At 41.6% G+C, this 12449-nt stretch overlaps 1 protein-coding gene across 6 annotated transcripts in view; it reads right to left on the bottom strand.

Moving 5' to 3' along the window:
* Positions 1-12449, bottom strand: part of LOC134336484 (glucagon-like peptide 2 receptor) — a 194688-nt gene that overhangs the window by 36918 nt on the left and 145321 nt on the right. For all 6 annotated transcript variants that reach the window (XM_063030751.1, XM_063030752.1, XM_063030750.1 and 3 more), the window contains 2 exons: positions 4945-5005; positions 2567-2636 (listed from right to left, as the gene is read on the bottom strand). In XM_063030751.1, the coding sequence (XP_062886821.1) occupies positions 2567-2636; positions 4945-5005 (131 nt within the window). The remainder of the gene's footprint in view (positions 1-2566; positions 2637-4944; positions 5006-12449) is intronic.

Below are 12449 nucleotides of genomic sequence, written 5' to 3'. Positions count from 1 at the left end.
GTCTATTGTGTCTCCCAGTCTTGGTCTCATCTGCAAAAATTGCTGATCCTGTATACCATATTGTCATGATATAGAGGACAAACGATGATGGACAGACACACCACTGACCCTTGCAGCACTCCACCAGTCACAAGCCTCCAGTCAGAGAGGCAACTATCTACAACCACTCTCTGGCTTCTCCCTCAAAGCCAAAGTCAAATCCAATTTACTACCTCAAGATGAATGCCATATAATAATTACAGCACCAGAAACAGGCCATCTCGGCCCTTCTAGTCCATGCTGAATGCTTACTCTCACCTAGTCCCACCGACCTGCAACCAGCCCATAACCCTCCCTTCCCTTCCCTTCCATATAGCTATCCAATTTTACCTTAAATAACAATTTCGAACCTGCCTCTACCACTTCTGCTGGAAGCTTGTTCCACACAGCTACCACTCTCTGAGTAAAGAAGTTTCCCCTCATGATACCCCTAAACTTTTGCCCCCTAACTCTCAACTCATGTCCTCTTGTTTGAATCTTCCCCACTCTCAATGGAAAAAACCTATCCACGTCAACTCTATCTATCCCCCTCATAAATTTTAAATACCTCTATTAAGTCCCCCCTCAACCTTCTATGCTCCAAAGAATAAAGACCCAACTTGTTCAACCTTTCTCTGTAACTTAGGTGCTGAAATCCAGGTAACATTCTAGTAAATCTCTGTACTCTCTCTATTTTGTTGACATCTTTCCTATAATTTGGTGACCAGAACTGTACACAATACTCCAAATTTGGCCTTGCCAATGCCTTGTGTAATTTTAACATTACATCCCAACTCCTATACTCAATGCTCTGATTTATAAAGGCCAGCATACCAAAAGCTTTCTTCACCACCCTATCCACATTAGATTCCACCTTCAGGGAACTATGCACCATTATTCCTAGATCCATCTGTTCTACTGCATTCTTCAATGCCCTACCATTTACTATGTATGTCCTATTTTGATTAGTCCTACCAAAATGTAGCACCTCACACTTAACAGCATACACTCCATCTGCCATCTTTCAGCCCACACTTCTAACTGGCCTAAATCTCTCTGCAAGCTTTGAAAACCTACTACGATTGAAGCCTCTTGAACAGCCTCCCATGCGAGGCCTTCTCAAAGGCCTTGCTAAAATCCATGTCAACACCATTCACTGGCTTTCCATCACCAACTTTCGCAGTAATCTCCTTGAAAAACAGATTGATTAGATGTGAACTATCATGCACAAAGTTATGTTGACTATTCCAAATCAGGCCCTGTCTTTCCCAGTCCCGTAGAATACCCACTGCTGACTTCAGGCTCACTGGCTTATAATTTCTTGGATTCTTCTTAGATCCCTTTTTAAACAAAGGGAAAAGAATAGTTATCTTCTCAGCCCCCATCACCTTACCCGCAGCTAAGGATATTTTAAGCAATTCTCCAGGTACCCCTGCAATTTCTGAAATAGCTTCCCACAATGTCCAAGAAGACACTTGTAAGACCCAGGGGATTTATCCCTATTAATTCCCCTCAGGACAACAAGCACATCCTGCAATGGAATCCACATATGGTCCATGATTTACTGCTGCTTTGCCTCAGTTTTGTAGGCTCTGTGTCTATCTCCCACGTAAGTACAGATGCAAAAAATCTATTTAAGGTATCCATGACCACAATGATTTTCAAGAGGACCAGTAGTATTGATTATTCAAAGGAATTCTGCTAGTTAGGTAGAGCTACCATTGGAAGTTTATAAGTATACACTCAAAATGTTAAAGCTAAGTTGGTGATTATAGCCACTGAAACTATTTGATTGTTTATTGTTGTCTTTGTGTTTAAAAACACAGGAGAGGAGGAATAGATTCTCCGTAAGAACTACTGCCTTCAGTACTTACTAACTGCCCATTATGCCACTGGCAGCAGTGAGGGTCCTCCATCTCTGGTGGTGTTCAGGGCTTCCTTCATTGTGCAAGTGGCTTGTTCTTGATTTTCACTACTGTCAGTCATGCAAGTCCTGGCTGGAAACTCAGGAATACCGTCGCACTCAGAAGTAGAAGGATCCTTCATTGCTGTTTCTGTAACAGTTTTGTTTTACCAGTCAGGGTTGCCGGCCCTGAGCTGAACCCCTGAACCTGGAGGACCGGTGGTCTGCTCTCAGTCTGGCCTCTACCCTTTGACCTGGTTGGCATGGGTGACCCTACTGAGAGTCAAAGCATACTGCCTTAACTCCAGCCAACATAGCTTTCTGGTTCATTGAGGTATGCAAGCCTCCAAGTCCTATGACAGGTTGTAGTCCTCTTGGAGGACTGCATTCAGTAAACTCCTTTAAAATCTCCCAGCTACAGGCTGTTACATATGGCTGATTTGACAAATGAATGGGAGATCAATAAGGAGCTATTCCAACAGGACTGAAAGACTGCAGAAGGAAATTTATAACAGTATCAGAGAGTTAGTAGTGACTGTAAATAAAGGATACTGTCCCTCTGTCAGAAAATGAAACTGAACGATGAGGGACTCTTGATCGCAACTATTTTCACTGCAAATATACCAACAAGATATCCATACTTACTATAATTGCAAATATCACTGGTCCCCTAATGATCCACCAAATGACCATGTTGCGGTTTCTTGCCCAGCACCTAATACCCAAAAAGCAGTCATCATTTTTATATACCACACATCAATACTTGAAAAGAAATTCAATGCCGTTACTATTGTTAATGCTGTATATTTTGCTTATTTTTCTCCCCATGTCTTTAAGCTCTGATTATGGATTAGGTGATTAGTTTTTATGTTGTGAACCCCTTTGCTCTTAGTGTAGTTTCCTGTTTATATTGATGTATAAGTGTGCCAAGTCTGGCAGGTTCACATGTCCTTTAGTGCTTGGGACACCAGTTTCACTACCTTCTCTAGGAAAGAAGAATATTAATGTGCAGAATACTCTGATCAAAAATTTATACTCAAAATTTGGAATGTTTCTGCTACATTCAACCATAAAGGGGTGAGAACATCTTGTGAAACTTGACTGCAGATGCAGGAAAACTGAAGCAAAAACAGATATCACTCAGCTAGTCAGCCAGTGTGAAGTCAATCATCCAAAAGAGCTGATTCATGCTGAATATTTCTTTAACTCGATAATAGTTAGAGTTATTGAGTTATAGGGGTATATAGCATGAATTAGTTCCCATGGACAATCAACTTCATGCTAATGATAAAGTACCCAATTGTACATATCCTACCTTAACCCATTTTGTTTTCCCCCATCTGTGTCAACTCCTGCTTTAACTCTATCATTTACCTATAATAGGATTTATGACACTAGCCAAGCAGTCTACCAGCTCACACATTTTTTTTGGATATGGGAGGAAACCAAAAAACCTGGACATAGGGTCAGAGTGAGAAAATACAAATATCACGGCAACAGGAGTTGTGGTCGGGAATGGATCCAGGTTGCTGTAGTTGTGAAGAAACATCTATAAAACCTGTAAAACCCTACCACCTACATCTATAAAAAGAGTAAGAAACAAGCTAATGTTTCAGGTTGATGACTTTTCAATAGAAATCCCTCCATGAATTCTGCCTGACCTGTTAAGTGTTTCAGCATTTTCCTTGTTTTATTGAAAATACCGCATTCCTGACATGTCAACTCAATGTTAGTGAGAGAATCAACCCCAACGTGGCTTTCTGATTTCATTATGGCCACAATGCATCTAAAATGCATTTCTTTTACAGAGCTACTTTACTACTGAAAGGTTAAATAACTTCTTTCAAAGGTCAAGTAAATCAGACAAATGGACTCCCATACGTGGGTGTTTAACATGGTAATAGTTAATGTTTTTACAGGTACTCAACCAGCACCTCTCAACCCTGAAACCTTTTATTATTGAGAAGAACAAGGGAATGAGTTACTCAGAAAACACCAGCATCTGCAGTTTCCTTTCCATATCATTTACCAAGCAATAAATTATCTGCTGGAGGAACTTGACAGGTTAATCAGCGTCTGTTAGAGGAAAAGAGTGGTCAACATTTTGGGCCAAAGCCCTCCCTGCATAAAGAGCTGATATAGGGCTTTGACCCAAAATGTTGACAATTCCCTTCCTCCCACAGGTGCTGCTCAACCTGCTGAGAACGCTCAGCAGATTGTCTGTTGATCCATTTTCCAGCATCTGCAGTCTCAAGGGTCCCCAAGTCACTTATCAGCCTGACTCGGAAATAAGTCGCCATTCCATCATTATTAGGTCTTAATTTTGGAACTGCACTATGGGAATCCTTCACCAGAAGGACTACAGCAGCTCAAAAAAGTTGCTCAGCACTCCCTTCTCAAGGAAAACAAAGGTCTGGCAAAACATGTCTGTCTTGCCAGTGATAACCACATACCAAAAATGAATTAAAATATTGAATTGCTCTCTCCAGTATATTTACATTCCTACAATTAAGAATATTAATGGCTAATATTCATTGTGTAAATCAGTGGAAAGATTGAAAAGAGTAGAAGTTAAATCAGTGATTAAAGAATGACAGACCGAGATTTAATTGCTTAAAGAGCCTAATATGGATCAAAGACCGAGGGAAGATAACACGGAAATTGTGTGATGAACCTTTGTTGTAATAGAGTGAGAAAGTGGGAAGAAGGAGACCTTGTGATAGAAATAATTTCCAGTTGGATGTAACCGTGGACGTCAAATAAATGTTAGCTGGAACAGGACTGAAAGTACAACAGGCCTTGACCTCAGGGTAACTAGTATGATTGCAAGAGAGAATAATATTTATAAAGAAATAGATGAGCAAAGGAGAAAAATACATGTGGTGAAGGAGGACTCTTCAGATTTGAAGAAGTTTTTCTTGAATACGATCCAGGAATGTGGCTATTAGAAAGTTGGAATCGGTTTCAAGGGTTTAAAATATCACCTTAATTTGGCTATTAATTATTTTTCTGCAAATTCTTACCCTTCATTCTCATAGATAATCTTTGTTATTATCCAAGGGATGACGAACAATAGCGGTAACACTGAAAGACAAACAAAAAGTTTTTTTTAACATCATACCAGATTTACTTACTAAGTTACGTTAAGACTAACTGATCAAAGTAAGAAGATTCAGATGAAAAGCAATCCAAGTTTTTGATTATTCCATTCAGCAGATTTATCAAGATTTATGTAGGACTGGAGAACTAAAGCAAAAGCTCCCTGATACTGTAAATGCCAGATGAACTTCTTGGAGAGCAGAAACCACTCATGGGGTAGAGCTGCATCAAGTTGTTACTTCAATTTACCAATGTGTAAGTGGGATTATAGCCTCTCCACCGGACCTTTGCAAGCAGGTTATCTTCCACCCTATACAAGCTGCAGAGAAATGTTTGGCCACTGACAGGCAAGCATAGTTTTGTAATACTGGGTTCTCTCCAGTTGTATGAGTTATGTTACGTACCCCGTAACTGGGTTGCCAAACCAGCAGAAATGGATCACTCAGTTGGAGTCTGGAGTACTAGAACTAAGAAAGTTTTATTAAAGAAACAAGCAACACAGTAATCGAAAGGATAATAAATGCAACAGTTCAGCGATGATAAACACATATGTGCACAGAATTAAGATAACAGCATCAATCAAGCTCTATCGTTGTCTAGGGGTAAATGACCAAATTTAAAAGTGACTCAAAGTTCAGTCCAGTTAGTAGTTCAGTTCGCAGTAATCGTTCCCATGGATGGACAACGTGGGGGAAGAGAGACAGAGAACAGGAACAACTGATCATTCAGAACACTGCTTCACTCACAGACCGGCGAGATGGCTGACAAGCAACTTTTGGGCGGGTCCTTGGTGATGTCACCTGAGGTCACCGACTGTGACCCCTCCTCCAGATGCGGTCGATCCTCTGCAGTGAACCCGGCACCCAGGCAAGGGCGGACACACACCGGGTTCCCGCTGATCGTACCTTTCCACCCAGGTCGTTGTCTGATACTTCTCACCCACTCGTGAGAGGCGCACCACTTCCAGGGTCTCGTTACCTCGGGTGGCGTGTCTGTCTTAGCGAACCTGTCCCTTTTTATCCCCCTGCTGGGGTATCGCCTGTCCATCACTTCAAACAGTTCAGGGTTCAAAGGGGGACCCGCTCCAGACAGCTCTCTCTCTCCCACGTCCCTTCATTACACATCTCCAGACGCTGCTCCATTGTTCCTTATCTCTCCTTCCCCTGAGGGCAGGTGGCAGACCAACTGCTAATGTCACTGATGCTAACCCAGGCCAGCAAACATCTTAATTTTATGTGTATTCTCGTAACAGTTAAAGCAGGGCTTCCCAAACTTTATGCTATGGAGCCTTACAACTAACTGAGGGGTCCGTGGACCCCAGTCTGGGAACCCCTCAGTTAAAGGGAAACACATACAACCAAAACAAAAAGACAAAATTCTGGAAAAACTCAGCATGTCAGGCAGCAAATAAGGAGGGAGTAAACAGACAACATATTAAATATGGAAATCGTTGTCTGAAGTAGGAAAGAGAGGTGCAAGTTGGTTTTCAGTAGAAAAAAAGGCAATATCTGTGATAGAGTGAGTCAAAGTAGCTTAAAGGGGCCATTACCAGTACATTAACCTTTGTGATTTGATTAATGAATCATTAATGGTAAGACACAAAATGCTGGAGGAACTCAATATGTCAGGTAGCATCTATGGAGAAGAATAAAGAATCAACATTTCAGCCGAGACCCTTCATCAATGGTAAGGTGCTGGGACCTGCCTGGCAAGCGAGACTTTTACAACTAGGAAGAGAAAAACTGAGCTGATGTGAGATGAAAGTGGAATATGTTGGAAAAATAAGCAACTCAGACGGCAACTACGGAAAGAAAAACTGTGAACTTTTCAGGTGAAGCACCCTTCAGCAGACATGAGAGAGAAATAAATTACCATTGGTAGCAGAAAAATGTGGATGAAATAAATGGAATTTTGATGTTAATAAAGGCCTGTGGCATATGGAGTTGGATTAAGCTGCTTGGCTGTGTAAATCATTACATGATGTGGTTTGGGCCCACTGAAGATATGGGCAGCAGGCAAACTTTCCACATGTGGAAAATAGGAAAGCATATACAAGCAGAAATCTCTCTCTCTCTCTCTCTCTCTCTCGCTCTCTCTCTCTCTCTCTCTCTCTCTCTCTCTCTCTCTCTCTCTCTCTCGAATTAAGTTGGTAAGTAACTGGAAGCTCAGGGTTATTCCTGAAGGCTGATGTTGTTTTCACACAATTGACACACACTTCTGCAGTATGCAACAGAACACTCTGCTTGTTTGGGAAGCTATTGATCACTGTAACTTTGCTTCACTGTAACCTTGTTTCTCGCCTAATACCACATTGCCTTTGTGAAGGCCGTGCTTGGTGTGTTGCATGAGCTGTAACCACAGCACAGCAACTACAGACTGTCTATCCTGCGCCTTTTTCTGCTCTTGCACAACAGTGGTCGGCAACAAGTCGACCTACCGTTAGGAAAATGATGCATGAAAACTGTTGTTGGCCTCCACCTCTGCTTTACTGGAAGTAGAAACCTGCTGCAGTAGCTACTGTTTGAAATGTTAATAGACTGTGTACTAGTTCCAAATTAGAGCCTGCATTCCTGGCTCTATATTCTCATAAGCTTCTTTTGCACATACTCCATCAGTCCAAACAGTGCATCAAGTATTTCGTTATGCGTCTGTGTTCACATTTCCATCTGTCACAGACATCAGTGACAGGGGTCGTATAAGGGCAGCATGCTCATACAGCTAGCAGAGGCACTGCCTCACACTGTCAACGCCCGGGGTTCAATCCTGACCCTGGCTGCTATCTATATGGAATTTTCACACTGGTAATTATCCTAGCACTAGCTGTCACCGAAGGCAGTATATGAAGAGCAGTCCAAGCATTAATGTTAATTTCTTGTAGCAACGCTCCTTGCTGTGGGCTGAATCACTGCAGGGCAAAAAACATCAGCAGCCAGCTTCTGTCACTATGTCAGCTTTGGGTGGCGTTCTGACACTCCTGATACAGAGGACCTGCCTCCCCCTCTCTACCTCATCCACAGGCCAATGAAGTCATTACCAGAAAATCAGAAATGGTTCTCCATCCCTTCAAGTCATTCCAAGCAGCATGTGGCTGGATGGGGAAGCTTAGGGCTGGAGACCTGACACCAGTTAACACAGAAACATGTGGAGAGATGCTAATAAGCAAAACCTGAATGGTTTCCATAAAAAGATTGGGCTGACCTCTCTTAGGACCAATCCATTTACTGTACATGGACAGCTAAATTTCAAAATGTCAAGACGGTTTATAGAAGTTGCTTTTTCTTCAGATAACAAATCTCCAGCAACTTAACAACATTTGAAACCTTTGACTTCTACAACAGCTACATTTCTCTCTCATCCTCCAATGAATAGCTCCAGTGTAGAGTCCAGCGTTATGATGTAGGCATTATTCTTATGTCAGATGTCTGAAATGCAAAGTGGGTTATGCCAGAGAAGGATCTGATGGAAGTAGGTCATAGGACAAAACAAATACTTGGAGCTGCTGGAAATCCAAAATATAAGTAGAAAACGCTAAAAATACTCTGGAAATAAGGCAGCAGCAGCAGGACTCTGGAAAAAGGTTATCAGTCTGAAACAATGTTTCTGTTTCTTTGTTAACAGATGCTGATTGACCTGCTGATCATTACAAGCCTTATATTGTATGTCTTTATTATAGGGCTAGAATGAAGGTGGGGGTTAGATTCTTCAAAGTGAGTTGAAAAAGGGAGAAGTTGTGTAATAAAAGCACAGGACTACATGCAAAAGTCAAGTGTAGTGATACTCCAAACAACACGTGAATGAGTAGGAAACCTGGCATATATATTTGGACAAACAACAGGAATTCTGCAGATGCTGAAAATTGAAGGAACACACATCAAAGTTGCTGGTGAATGCAGCAGGCCAGGCAGCACCTGTAGGAAGAGGTGCAGTCGACGTTTCAGGCTGAGACCCTTCGTCAGGACTAACTGGACTCTTCCTTCAGTTAGTCCTGACGAAGGGTCTCGGCCTGAAACGTCGACTGCACCTCTTCCTACAGATGCTGCCTGGCCTGTTGCGTTCACCAGCAACTTTGATATATACTTGGAGATGATTCTTGAGTTAACAAAGGCAAAGTTGAAAGAAAGTTTCTCCTTCATAGCACTATTTATTGAACTATCTGTTGAAAAGTCTTATGAATTTTGTGTATCTGATGCTACACCCCATGATGTTGCTTCAAGTAAGTTTTTCATTGCATCTGTACATACAGTTGAGCATCTGACAATAAACTCGACTTTCACTTAGAACACTGGGGACCAGATGTAAATTTTACTCTGTGTTAAGGTCAGCATGCATCTGTCTCAAGTTGCTTATGTTTACAGGACACTCCATCTTGAAGTATGGTTAACCCACCATTAAAGCACTGTTATTAAGTTTAGCCTTTTGTAAATCATCAGGTTAATAAAAATCTGTGAAGATAAAAAAAAGCTGCCGTTGGGCAATATACCTCATCTGATTACCAGGGCTATCTGCCTGCACATGGTTAATGATCTTCTGAACTGGAGCTTTGCTGACCTCAGGTGAGCAGAGATAAGGTGGGTGCCAGGTAGTATTGCAGCAACGACACGCAGTAACTGAACAAACGTTATCAGCTACTTGAAAAGCATATCAAAACCGCTGAGAGACTGAGTGAGGGAATTAACACTGTGCAACGCCCTTCCAAATAACTGAGCTTCAAGCTGAAAAATGTAAGTATAATCCTTTATTATGAAAGCAGAAAAGATAAGCGGCAAAGACAAACAATCAAAAATAACGATAGCAAAATTAGTGATATAAGGGTAACAAGAGAAGTTAGCAAAATTAGACTAATTAATGGTCAACAAAAGTATACATCCCCTGCTCAGTCTATCTCTAACCAAACGAGCGGCACAAGGGGTGAACACGTGACTATACTCTTTTATTTCTACCACGCTCCAACCTATGGAACAAATACTCGTAAACCGTAATAAAAATAAGCAACACAAAATACAGACAGCAGATAGATACATGGCTCCTACATCACAGCTCCTCATTATTACATTATAATAATTACACCTACATACTAAAAAAATAGGAGACATGAAATCTTTTAGGATTCATGCAAACTTCTTAACATTCATGCAAATGGCTTCTTTCTTCATCAAGCCAAGTCATGTAACAGTCTTCTAGGCCAGAGGTTACCAGCACAGCCCTGTACAGAGAGATCTTTACCACCACTCTCTGTCCAGTCAGTAAGCCATGTCAAAGTCGTGAAATCAAACGACCAAAGTAAAGGAAGCTTCTAGAGCTGTAGCTCCTCAAACCTCTGCCTTCTGTAAAAGACAGATCTTGGTTACAGGCCTGTCCAGTCAGCTAGTCTTGGTCTTGATGAGCACATCTGCACAAATACTCTTCTGTCTGGAAAGACTTGAATGACTCTTCCCATGATCTACAAACTGGTGAAATATTGAGTTGTCAACTAAAGGCCTAATGTCTCCTGGGAGAAAATTGACTATTTCCTATAACTATGTTAAGTACTCCTCGACCCAGAGTTTCCAAAGAAGTTTGACATGAATTGAACCAGCTTCCATATATGACAAGCATAGATGGATGGTGAGGTTTTCAGAAGCAACAGATGGTTGGGTGTTAGTGCTTCCAAGTCATTGGGATCAGAGGATGTCTTAGTGATTGGACGGCCATTGATAATAGCCTCTACTATGCAAAGGACTACGTGGAAGCCCTCTTCGTCAAGATCCTGTACCTTCATGGTGGAATTAAGGACCTTTCATACAAACCTGATCAATCTCTCCCATGTTCCCCCATGATATGAGACAGCTAGGGGGTTAAAAATCCACTAAATTCCTATTTGAAGAAGCACATCACTATCTGAGAATGGTTCCACTTCTCAATGGCTTCTCTCAATTCATGTTCAGGTCCAACAAAGTTTGTCGCATATCGGAGAGTGGTTCACGAACCGGTCCTCATCTTGCTATAAATCACAGAAGCACATTAACAAAGGGATCTGTGTCCAATGAAGATACCACCTCAATGTGACAACTCATATAGCCAGACAGGTAAATATGATGCCATACCTCTTCATTGTACTCCTCCTGCTCTTTACCTCAAAAGGTCCAAAGTAGTCCACTACTACATGTGTAAACGAAGGTTCATCTGGAGAGACCTTGTTCAAAGACAAGCTGCCATGTGCTGGTATCCTAGAGCTGCATGCAACAAACACATACTTAGGATTCTTGTAACTGTACTAGCACTGGGAATCCAGCACTTTTGGCAAAACCTGGATAACGTGGTTAAAGACACCATTTTCCTCCTCGTGATGTACATGTCTCAGAATGATGTCTCAGGTATGGAAATCCTTTGACAGTATAACAGGACGTTTAGAGTCTTAGGCATAGCTGTCCTACTAAGCTGTCCACCAACTCACAAGACACCATCTTCAAGCACTGGGTTGAGCTTGAAAATATGGCTGTTCTGTTTCAAACCTTCTCCCCACTGCAAACTTGAGAATTTGTCTGAAAATTTCTTTCTCTGACAAAATCCGATGATCTCAATTTCAGCCTTTCAGAGCTCCTTCATGGAGACAATCCTGGCTGATATGACTTTTAGCCCTTTCAATCTCTCTCCAAAATATACTTATACAGTATTGTTCTTCATCTGTCAGACTAAGCAAGAGCTATGCTCAATTACTTTCTTTTCTGTCTAAAAAACAAGAGTAGGTTCTTAAATTCAATAATCCAGGTCATTGTCTTCCCCAAATGGGTCCAAGATGAGAAGTGATGTTGCCTTATCCATCTCCTCCTCAATCTGCACGGCATTCTTTGTAACACTCCACTTGATGATCAGATCATATAACAGGAGTTCTTCAGAACAATCAAGATTAACAGGCCATTCCCTTTCAGGCTGAAGAAGATATTGAGGCCCTGACACCCAAGTTTCATTCTTCAGGAATACTTTCACCTGCAATCCTCTTGAAGCCACATCACCAGGTTGCTTGAAGTGTTTACATACCTTCCACTGAGATGCCTGTGTGACCTTAAGAATTTCTGAAACTCTGTTTGCAATGAAGGTTCAGAACCTGTAAGTTTCATTCTTAATATATTTCACCACAGAAGTACTATCGGTCCAAAAAACTGAGTCATGAATCTGCATGTACAACTCCTTCCTCCACAATGTGTCCATATGGCTTGCCATTGTAGCAGCAGTGAGCTCGATACGATGGATGGAAACTGACCTTAATAGAACTACCCAAGATTTTCCCATGATAGAAGCACTGTGCACCTAAGAGTACATGTTGTGCAACAACAGGAAGGTCACTGCTCCATAGCCATCTTTGCTTGTATCTGAAATTGTTCTAACTGCACAGCAGTAGCTTCTCCAAAATCCAGGGGTTTCAAACATTTAACATCTTTGTAGGTTACCA

This window comes from Mobula hypostoma, chromosome 22 (assembly GCF_963921235.1).
Source record: "Mobula hypostoma chromosome 22, sMobHyp1.1, whole genome shotgun sequence".
Lineage (NCBI taxonomy): Eukaryota > Metazoa > Chordata > Chondrichthyes > Myliobatiformes > Myliobatidae > Mobula > Mobula hypostoma.
The sequence above is the reverse complement of the archived record's forward strand: the minus strand, read 5'-3'. Positions and strand labels throughout refer to the sequence as shown.